Source organism: Plutella xylostella, chromosome 25, assembly GCF_932276165.1.
Source record: "Plutella xylostella chromosome 25, ilPluXylo3.1, whole genome shotgun sequence".
Lineage (NCBI taxonomy): Eukaryota > Metazoa > Arthropoda > Insecta > Lepidoptera > Plutellidae > Plutella > Plutella xylostella.
This window is the reverse complement of record NC_064005.1, coordinates 8,872,567-8,884,759: the sequence shown is the minus strand read 5'-3', so window position 1 is coordinate 8,884,759 and position 12,193 is coordinate 8,872,567. Positions and strand designations below refer to the sequence as shown.

At 35.5% G+C, this 12,193-nt stretch overlaps 1 protein-coding gene across 4 annotated transcripts in view; it reads right to left on the bottom strand.

Annotated features, from left to right (window-relative positions):
* LOC105384842 overlaps positions 1–12,193 on the bottom strand; it is a 94,421-nt gene that overhangs the window by 22,859 nt on the left and 59,369 nt on the right. For all 4 annotated transcript variants that reach the window (XM_048630114.1, XM_048630112.1, XM_048630111.1 and 1 more), the window contains exon 7: positions 7,280–7,424. In XM_048630114.1, coding sequence (XP_048486071.1) covers positions 7,280–7,424 — 145 coding nt within the window. The remainder of the gene's footprint in view (positions 1–7,279; positions 7,425–12,193) is intronic.

The window sequence follows — 12,193 nt, the reverse complement described above, 5'->3', positions numbered from 1 at the left end:
AGTAGGTTTTTATGGTTTTAATATAACTTTGTTATTACGTAAAAATCCAGATGGTTACAGTACACAGTGTTTTATGAAGCCTATTTTTGTGTCATCTCGGTTTTTTTACAAAATCTTATAGTTTTCGTCATTTTAAACACTTTAGTAAAACTCCGAAGTTTCTATCACTTCTAGTTTATTTTTAAAAAAATCCTAAAGTTTCACTTTATCCGGGTTCCGAAAATCACAAAAAATATTATTAAAATATAACTATGCGATACAATTAAATTTCAATAGCATGCATGGAATACACATATTAAGACATACATTATAGCAAAATTTCATACATCAAATCCAAATAGTTACTGAAATATTCCTATTATTCTCTCTTTTCATTTTTGTGTTTTAAAACCCGAATAACCGCGTATTAGATCGAGATTTTCAGTACATAGGTAGTCCCGGTATGCCTCTATCATCATTATTAATACCAGCATCTAATACCGCGTTATTCAGAAGTTATTATTATTTGTTTATTTTTTTTAGGGTTGTCACTCACAAACCGGATAAAGACAAAGAGTTATCCGGATATAAAAAATATGCGGTAAATAAAATGCGTACTTGTAAATGATTATAATTGAATTGTGCAGGTCATATTTAATGCAAAACAACTAAAAAAGTTATTTGGCTAGTTTTTTTAATATTTAAAATCTCAGAAATTGTTAAGTTTTGGATCATACATTATAGGGTTCAATCGTATGAAAATTATTTTCGCTATTACCTCGTAAAAGGATCAGCTCTACTTACCAATAACCCTGTATACATATGGTTGAAAAACATATTCTTCCATGCAGTCGGGTTAAACTAGTCTGGGGGCACGACAGTGCCCCAGCCAAGTCTCGAGCAAAACGGGCACGGCCGTACCATCTTTTCTCGAAGCGATTCGCGGCAGTTTCGCACCCCCTATATCTTCGATGTGGACAAAGCTAGGAGTTTAAGTTTTCGGTGAATAATAGTAGGCAGTAGTAAAAGTTTAAGGTACTTCTAGCAGACTTAGAAACCTAAAATTTTGCACCATGATAGGTCATTAGACACATATAAAAAATAATAAAAACATAAAAAATATATACCATAGAAAACAATTTTATATTTGCGGTTTGGCAAGAAGATTGTGTATGGATTTCGACTGCATTGTTAATTTTGTTCGTTGTTTAAGTATTCAATTGGATGAATACATACGAATAGAATAGGGGTTCCGCTCATCTCGCATAATCTTTATTGACCAAAACTCATTTCGCATAACTCGTATGGTCTAAACTTTTTTGGCCGAACCATCACTTTGCCAAGACTTATGTGGCATAAGGCTCGTTTCGTCTAAAACTCTTTAGGCACAATCTTTAAACACCTAAGTTTCGTGTGCTCAAATTTATGTTCGTCTATAACTATGTATAATCTTGTTTCTCCTAATGTTATCTTAATAAATAATATATTATGTATGTAGTAAATGTACAAATTGTGGTATTTTTCTCCTACATCCCGAAAATCACGATATTGTATGATCAAAAAATCGAAAGTAAACGACCAATATAATTATTACAAACCCCATGAGATCGAAACCTAAAAATAGGTGCAACGACGAGCAAAGCGAGGAGGAGCGTGTTAGGTGCACATGTTCATCAAAACCAAAGCGGAGCGTTTTCCAAACAGCGGAAACAATACAAGGCACCAGTTTGCGCTATGTAGGGAGACGCTCCGTCAAAGTTAAAGCCAAACGAATATTATTACTTTGTATAAGTAAGGCCTAATTTCACACCATTCGGTTAGGTTAAAAATACCTCGGTTTGGTTACATGTTGGACCGTTAAGGTTAGTGAGTGTCCCACCATGCTCAATCACGGGGTTAACTCCCTTGATCGGGTGATAAACTTGATTGCTGCTGTGGGGTTCCGCTAAGACTTGGTTAAGACCGGTAACCTGGCAACGGGTTGTTTACTTCTCACTCATTCTGTCAAGATTCAATATGGAAAAATGAACAGAGCCTTTGATAAACAATATACGAACTAGATGTTGTGTGACATAAAAAATTAAGCGAAATACTGTCTGGGTTTTATATAATGTCAAACCGAGATAAAAGTTTAAATTTAATGTCCTAACCTAACTTGAAACCGCAATATAGAAACACAAATTGATGGCCCTACCTGGAAATCGAACCCGGGATCCCTGGGTGATGAAGCTGAGCTTCTACCACTAGACCACAGAGGTAGATTAAAGAAGTTAAACCTAATGACTTAATGAGAACTATTGAATTAAGTGAAAAATCTTGTAACAAAATATTTTAAAATAAGACCTTACTTAGAAATTGATATGTTATTTCCCGAAAAGTTTCTTTTGCACTGACACTCCATCTTGTTCGTTGTATTGTTTTTCAAAGGGCATGGCGTAATAATATTATTTTCAATGACGGATGTCAAAAAACAACCTCGGTAGAAATAGTAACCATGGCAACCACAAAACCAAAAAGTTTGGTTGTTTGAGGTTGTTTGAAATCACAGAGACATAGACAACAAATTTCAATGAATATGACAGAATATTGTGTGAAGTGTGAGGGAAATGAGTGATTGATACACATAATGCTGGATTTATGAATGCTCTGTTAGATTTTCGTCGTGGGACTCATCCAGTTAACAAGGGTAATAATCCTTAATCGCGTCGTCAGCAAATCCGTTATTGAGACTGTAACTAACAGAATCATGAGAAACCAGGTCTAACCCTAATAAACCTATGCCATAGCATTATTAGGCTATTCAAGATTTGGCCATACCATTATTAGGCTAAACAATGTTATGCGAAATAACTTTCTACTAAACGAGATTTATGCCATACGATTTTCGGCTCTCGATGCAGTCTTTCCATCGTAAAAACTTATGAGTCCCATAGAAGCCAAGTCCTATTCAAATTATTTTGTAGTTATAAATCAACATTTAGTAATTTTATCAATAGTTTTCTTTATATTATAATTATAGTGACTTGTAATCTATTTAAAAAAGGGAAAGGCAAACGACATTAAATTTAATCGATAAAATAGTAAAGCTAAATTTCTAAATAACATATTTCTGTCAGAAAAATAAAAACCGGATGTAAAATATTAGTTTATGAGGAGTGACAACCCTACATCCGAAAAATCCGGTTAAAACTTAGTTTAACGATAACTTCTGAATAACGCGGTATTAGATGCTGGTATTAATAGTGATGATAGAGGCATACCGGGACTACCTATGTACTGAAAATCTCGATCTAATACGCGGTTATTCGGGTTTTAAAACACAAAAATGAAAAGAGAGAATAATAGGAATATTTCAGTAACTATTTGGATTTGATGTATGAAATTTTGCTATAATGTATGTCTTAATATGTGTATTCCATGCATGCTATTGAAATTTAATTGTATCGCATAGTTATATTTTAATAATATTTTTTGTGATTTTCGAAACCCGGATAAAGTGAAACTTTAGGATTTTTTTAAAAATAAACTAGAAGTGATAGAAACTTCGGAGTTTTACTAAAGTGTTTAAAATGACGAAAACTATAAGATTTTGTAAAAAAACCGAGATGACACAAAAATAGGCTTCATAAAACACTGTGCAGTATAGTGCCGTCTGGAAAAATCATGGATAAATAAATGTAAAAATGATAAAATCCGCTTTTATCGACATTAGTATAATTTTCTTATGACAATGGCATTTTTTTTCTACATCACTTCCTAATCCGTCACAGAATTCAAATATGTCATTGTGTTGCTGCTCATTCACTGATAAAATTCTAATATTTATGTATTCTATTCTATTCTGATAGGGGGTGAAGTCCCTGTACGTGGCTCTCTCGAGTGGAACCTTTGTACATATCCCCTTGATTTCAGCTCAGCCAGCCTAGCACCCGAGTAAACTGGAGTAGCAAGCCTGGGTGTTATTAATATTTATGTATTTACCCACGATATTTCAATCAACCATTGATTGGCTTACGTGAAATTAGGTGCGAGGTACACGTCGTTCACAATTCATTAGTTAAAAGCGTCATAGGTGTTGATTCAGGCGTTAAAACCCAAATTCAATTTAGAAAGGAGGAATAACTCAAAGATAATAACATACAAAGATAATAATAGAAGACCGTAAAAAGTTTTCAATTGAATTATCTGAACAATTTCGCGTTACGCACGAGTTGTTTGATGTAATTCTTCTTCTCATTTTGATGATTAAAAAACTTTACGGGAATAAATTATGCAAAGTTTAAAAATTTACTTAAAATTTTCTAACACTAATTATTGAGGACTGCGTCGTATCGTAACCGTAGTATATCAGCATAGCAAATGTAATAAGCATTACAATGATAATGGCGAACGCAACGAACAATAACAAGAAATGCAACCATAAAACAGAATATGCCGCGACACAGCAACTGTATGCAAAACTTAGGTACCTACTAGATAAGATGAATGTTACAAATAATTAAAGTAGTTCGAACCATACATACATTGGTCATTATATAGATGGATTTTCTTTCTTTGGTCAAAGAGCTAGTAAATCAATGCCTTAATTTGTTTAAACAAATACAACAACCATTACAATTGCCGTGTTTCTGAAAATAAAACTATATTTTTTTAACTACACGAACGAATCAAGAAAGATGACAGCCAAAATCTTCTTCCAGAAACTAAAAACCTTTTGGTCAACTTCGAACTGCGGACAGACTCTCAACCTACTGCCAAAAGGAAATATAAATCTCAAAATGGATTATCAGAAGAAAACAAGAAACCCCGTAATCCCAGTGCATACTTGCATAGCCGTGATCACAAACGTGAGCCGGGTGCCAAGTAATGCATGGCCGCGGTATAAACAGCGCTGGGCCAATGGTACGCCCCTGACATACACGCAACACACACGCCGGATCTATCTGGAGCCCTATTCTCAAACTGATGCTGTGCCTTACCTTAAGAGTTGGAATATTGAAGAAAAGTGACAAGTCTTGTGGGAATTCTATAGCTTGGCAATGCTAGAATGGAGAATTTGGCAACCTTTGAGACTTTAAAAGTTCGGTTCACTAGTTCATGGAAGTCGTTGAAAAATCTCCTGAAGATCTCGAGGAAAAATATCACTCCATGTTAGGTATTAAAATGCGTGAGAATAGCCACGTATACTTAATCACATATGGGCCTGTGCCTGCGCTGATAAATAGCCGGACGGCGAGCGTGCGTGGACTTGATATATTCAATTATAATGCCATTAGTCGATCCGGCTTATCGATAAATTAACTGGGTGACACCTTAATGAATGATGAAGGCGAATATAGGACACAGTTCAAACCTAATATACGTAAAACCTGCTTAGTACTAAAAACTCTTTCCTTCACAAACACAAAAATGCTTACAAAAGAAAATGGAGAAATGTTTCTGCGACGACAAGCTTAACTAGCGAGATATTGCGACGACGACAAAGCAAATTGAGGTTTTATTTTATTCAAGAACGTAAGGGTAAATCTTTTATTTTCCTCTAAAGGGTCAGGATCAAAAATGTAGGTCGCCGGCAAAAATATTTGTTGTACACGTATGAAAAATAATTGTAATCTTAACTTCCCCATCTTCCATCTTAAATAACGCATATTTTCTAGTTTCCAAATACATAGCTACGTCGGAATTGTAGTATAACTTACGACAATTTCGAGTGTGCTACGTAGTAGTTAAATCATATTTCGATGTTACATTCAAATCCTTTCTTAGCTTTAGAATGTAAAAGAAGCGGAGTAAAAGAAAAATATGGAAACTTGAAGTGCGTGAAGGAAAACACATCTACTGTTATCGGAGTTTTATCATCCATGAGACTGGTTTGAGTTTCAGCTTTCAGCGTTATCTTGTTTCAGCCGATATTGTACTATTCAGAAGGGCCCTAGCCTGAAGAAAAACGAACGAACAAATATAACGAGATGATCGTGGTTGTTTATAGTTAGCTAGAAGTAACCCCAGATACGAAATCGTTTTACAAACTGCAGACTTTTTTAATCAAGAAATTGTTCTTGGAGAAAACCATTTTCAATCACGTTCTTCATAGTTTTGAGTTGTAGATAGGCTTCAGGACAATTCTTGAGAATTTATTTTAATTTCAAAGACACCAGAGCATGTCAATAAATATGAGTAGTAATGGTGGCTGGTTGCTATGCGCGCTTCAATAGTTTAAGAGGAGTTTCTTGATTGAATAATGGCCATAGCGTAACTGAATCAATGATGCTATCTGTGATTCGTTGGGAAGTATTATAGGTACGGCTAACTTTACGGAAAGGGGTTTGGGTTATATATATTTGAATACTTACACAAATTCATGAATAAAACATACCTAAAGTAATTTACCGTTTTTTCTAACAATAATTATCACTATTTCTGACTTTTACACCAGTGAAAGAGACATAAAATAGAATGGCTAATACGTGAGGAAACACCCCCGAAAAAGATATTCTTCATAAATATTTATTATGAAAAATTGAATCCATCCGAGATTCAACGTCACGTCACGTTGCGTCGTTTACCCTCGTATTCGCGAGTTCGACAACCGAGCATTTTATCAAGAGAATAGCATTATATGTTGGACGGTACCGGAAATTGCACTATTGGGAAACGTGTTATTAAAACTACTTTTATTGTTATAGGTACATACTGGAAAAACGAAAAAACAAAATGTTAAGACCTTGTAAGACGCAATCTACAATAATGTCGTCAACTATTTGTAATCTCATTATTTTCGTCGACAAATAAACTACATGCGTCACGGGTTCATTTGTCCTTTGAATTTGCGGATAAAACGTTGGAATTATATTAAATTTGACTCCCTCGAGTTGTAAAGATACACGTGCTAGAAAGAGTACAGTGGGGACAATATAAATATTAAAGATCAGGTTAAAATTTTACTCTTTGTGAACAGCACAAAGTTCAAAGTGTCACGTTTATCCAGCCGCCCACTGTACGCGAACGAAACGTGAGCTGAAATTTAATTTTACGCAAATCCCCGCATAATTCACGGTAATACGGGGACTTTAATGCCGAGATTTCGTCGACAAATACACTGCGCCCGCCATTCCTAACCGCTAATTGAAACCATTGTTCTCATTATACGAAACCGGCGGTAGACGAGAGCTTATAAAATTCACACATCACATAAATAATACCAAAACCAGACTTACCCTTGAGCACAAACTTTTTACAATCGATGATAGCACATTTCACACTGAAGTCTTCGTTCCTGTGGATGGTAACATTGACTTACCTGATGAGATGGTTGACGCAGACGACGGCGACGGGCTTCTGTTGCTTGTCGGTGACGAGCGTGGCCTGCGTCTGTACCCACGCGTACCCGCCACTCTTGGCCAGGAAGCGGTACTGGCCTGTCTCGCATTGTCCCTTGGAGAATACTGGAACAAGGAGAAACAAGTTCTTGATGAGGTGGATTGAGGCAATGGTGATAGATGTAGTGATAGTGATGATAATGTGTTTGGGATTAGGTTTAAGCTATTAAAGATTACCCGTTAGGAATAGCTACTAGTTAATGTTGTTTGGATTATGTTTGAGCTATTAAACATTATTGTTATGATGTTGAGTAAACCTCAACATCATAACGTAAAGAATATTACATAAAGCATAAGTTTCCAAGCATACTACAATATTGACATTCCACTGGATAAATTGCCTACAAAACCGTAAATTAATTTATTCAACAAACATTTGATCACACAAAAAACCTGATGCAATCAAAACAGAAGTAGTAAACGAAACACGAGAATATTTTGATAGAACAACTCGAGTAAACAGTGACACGGTATTGTCTATTTGTCGACAACTCGAGAAGCGGTGGGGCGAACTCGAGAGTTGCTGAAGAGATCGAGTCTACAGATTCTAGAGTGACACGGAGGCGGAGTGAAGAGTAATGGTTGGTACGTGATACAAATTGGAATCGGATATTGAAAGTTTTAGATATATCCACTGAAAACGACAAACGTACGTTCACAGAAATCATTGATTTATCATGAGTCCAGCCATGGGACGATGTTTTTGAACTTGTACTATTTTTATTCTTATATGTAATTGATATAAAACCACAGGCATAGGCAATGTAAACAAGAACACCAGAAATGTATTAATTTAACGATGGGAAGCCACAAAACCAGTACGATATTTATGTGCCGCATTTAGACTTTATAGCAGGATATAGATATGGTATATTATTTATATATTATATACCAGGAATAGTAGTCATCATTTTCGTACATGCCTAAAACTGTATAACATGAAAATAAGTTAAAAAGACAACATACATATACCTATCGATGAATTTCAAATACGAGAGGTTACACAAGTTGTAGTAGAGGCGATCAAAACTTCAACACACCCAAAACAAAATCAATGTTGTACTGAAAAAAACTCAAATAATGCACGAATCGTGATAAAAACTGAATAAGTAATAATAAATAAATCAATACAAAATGTGTAAGTATCTTACTCTTCGCTCCATTTGCTCATTAAAAAATTCAAGACAATTCATGTAAGTAATGCAATAATGTTTCAGTATTTGTGAACCGTAATAATATCTGTAAGCAATTACAAACTTTAAAAATCCCCGACATTCTATACTAAAAGTCGCGTAACTTTTGAAAAAAAATCGGTTCAGCCGTTTAGAAGCTACGCTGACACATAGAGATGAGACGCACACAGATACACACACACGTTAAACTTATAACACCCATCTTTCTCCTTGGGGGTAGAAAATAATTCGACTCAACTCGCCCTAGGCGGCAGCTACGAAAGTGAATCGCCGAAATAAGCGAAGGAGAAATGAACTAGAATTCTTTATTAGGACCAGGATTCCTTAATAATGGAATACTTAAAAAGCATTGGCATTGTTGAATGGAGGAGAATACATACACTAAATAGGTAGCGTTCTCATTTAGCGTTTTCCGATGGAAATGCGAAATTATAGGATATAGATATAATATATTTCAGATACACTTTGAATGTGTTGTATTTTATCTTTATAGGATAGATTTTAATTCTGTTTCTGTATCATGCATGTTAGAGTCTTGAATGCTGACAAAAGAAATCCAGACCAAAAAAAGTAACTTTGATGTTATTATATTAGCTGAATAATTAAAATAATAATCATCTCAATCGTATAAATCCTGTTAATTCATGTACAAAAGTGTTTCAACACATAAACTTCATAAAACGTGATTTCCCGACAAGGCTCGGAGGAAGTCTGAAAGTCACGCACGCCGCACGTGTAGGAAGGACCTTTTTAGGGAGAAAAAGTATCTCGACGTTTTATGGGCTCTTAGGCCTCTTTAGTGGCAACAGTCGACACACAAACATAAATGAAGTCAGAACAATTACTAATTGTTTGCGCTTACACACAGTAATGTCCTGTTTTGTTAAAATGCATACTTTGCACTAAGTATGCCATTGCACAAAGAATGCCAAAGCACCTTCATTTGAAACTACTGTGACTTATGTCCCTTGCTATTGTGCAACTGTGCAATTACTCTTTCCCCGTAATTGAATGATAAGGTGATAAAATACCTTTAGGCTAAGTACTGTTGTTTTTATCGAAAGATCTTATTAGGGTACAGTAGATCGTAAAAACTACAGAAACTGCTATAAAATTACACAATTGATACATTCAGTTATCACCAGGCAAGATAAAGTTTATACGTTTTGGAGTGGGGCGCGCGTGCTAGACCAATATAAAGGAGAAAGGTCACAAGACAGACACATACATAAGTATGTAGAAGTAATTGTCTAAGGCCTACCCGGTTAATGAAGACTCTGTTGCTAGACTAGACAGACGTTTAGGAAATTGGGTCTTAACTTTGAATTTTGATCGAGTCTTGTAGAGAGCTGGTTAGAGTTTTATAGAGGTTACATAATTAAAGGAGTTTGGACATGACTAGATGATTGAATGCTGTGAATTGACTAAAGAATAGCAGTGCACTGTGATCTGTGATTGACGGTAGCAACTAACTAATACATCTGACCTCATAAACATAATTTGTAGAATAAAAATAAATAAATTATGTAAATTACATGAAAGTGCAGGAGTAAATGAAAAAGTAAGAGCATAATAAAAATGAAAGTACGACCGAAATGTAACATAAATGACACGATGTACGACCGAGATACAGACGATTTGTGTTCTTAATGTTTATTAAAAGACACAAAAAATGTCTTGAATGCATGCCAGGGCAAGGAAAAATAATCAGATGCAACAATTTAAAGTACTTAAAATTTGTTTGCAACTTTGTGGCCGAAAAAACAAGGCGACGCGCGAAGTAATGTAACAATTAATACGTCACTACTCACGTTGCTGAAAATACGAACTATATTTGGAATTGTATTTATGCAAAATCTTCCGTAAGGAACAGAAGGTCTATATAGCACGGGGCGCAAGACACACAGGTCAAGACATGACAAAAGTTTTTCACTCGCTCTCGAAGCCGTGCGTGAGCGCGACGGAAACCATTAGTCTTTTGTCAGGTCTTGGCGTGCGCGTCTTGCGCCCCGTGCTGGGCCTTCAGGTGATACATCAATCGAGGTGGCTCCTAAACCAAAAGACTTTTTTTTTCCATAGCCATGATGTCAGTTACGAAAAACTGTAACAATAGTAGGTTAATTGATACTACGTGCAATAAACTAATAAAGAGTTTACAACACATAATGTAATAAATGAATGAATACGACTGCCACTTCGGTTAATTTGATTACCTAGTGAGCAGTAATGTTGTGGCACTTGGTAATAGCTTTGATTGTTGTGTCTTATGTAGATATTTAAGTTCAGGTTTAGTAAAGTTGTCAAGTGTATCTGAGTGTATACATAATACATATCCACAGGCATAGCTCCTGAAAAACCGAATGATTTGTTTGCCATTTCTTATGTAGCCGTACGTGTACTCCTACTGCTTGGCAAAGGCCTACTGTATATGTTTCACGCAAAAATATACATAATTACATATCTGAATACCTGAAACACTAATTTACAATTGAATACTCGTATGCACAGCACAAATATAACAATAACCCCTGGGACAAAACGAACCGGTTGAACAAAAACCACCGATGATTTATTAATCGGAACGCTACCTCACGAATGCACCTTAAAGTAGGTACTTCTAGTTTGTTTTACCCCCGTTGGGGGGTTAGTGAACGTGTCCGTTTGTAGGTCGGGGGTAAATGGCCTTGAGGGGGGAAGAATAGGGAGGGATCGGTTGACAAAGAGGATTCTAATAAAGAATAACTTTTCTTGTGAATAATTGAAATTATTAGATGAGAAAATGGGAACCTAAAGGCAATTATTTTTTAGAAGAGCAGGATACACACAGAGAAGCAATGTTTTTTGTGTTTTTTCGTAACAAATTTACACAACAAAAACACAAATGATTATAGTACATCGTTGTAGACATTCTAGTGAGTACAACATGAAGTATGAAGACCGAAATTCATGTTACAAACCTCTCCACCGCACCTGCTATTCGTAAACATTATGAAAGGGTTGCATTTTCCGTGTTTCTTTCTTATTATGCATTCTTCGTTGGAACAACGGTCGCTAGATGTCGGGGCACTGAACTGTTGTACGAGGTCGCTCCAAATAGGTTGCAGTTCGGTGCAACTTATTAGGAAACTCACGACACCACCTCTTTGGTGGATTTAATCAACAAGAACATTGACGTACTGGCTGCTTCAAATTTTTTCATATAAAAAAAAAACAAAACAAACAATGGTAAGCTTGTTATAAAATTCTCTAACCAACATATAAACTTATAAATTACAGCACAGATAAAGCTCTTTGAATGTGGTTTATTAAATAACCTCACGAAACGTTAAACAGCTTCATTTGTAGAAATGGACATTACAATTTAATAACACTGGCAGGCAAACCAACTTCATCAACGTTTAAAAAGATTACGTTCCAAACTTGAAAGTGCTTCAGCACGAAAGGTCGGACGATATTTGAATTCGGAAAGAATATTTGAATGAAGAAGGCTCGTGTCGAGACACTGTTTAGCGAAGGTTAGTGTCTTCTTTATGTCTAGAAACTCTATGGAGTCCTAGAAAAACAAAGGATAAGATGGTGAATTATATTTATGAGGATATCGCTCTCTTATTTTCTTGAGTGAGATGCTTCATACATATTTGC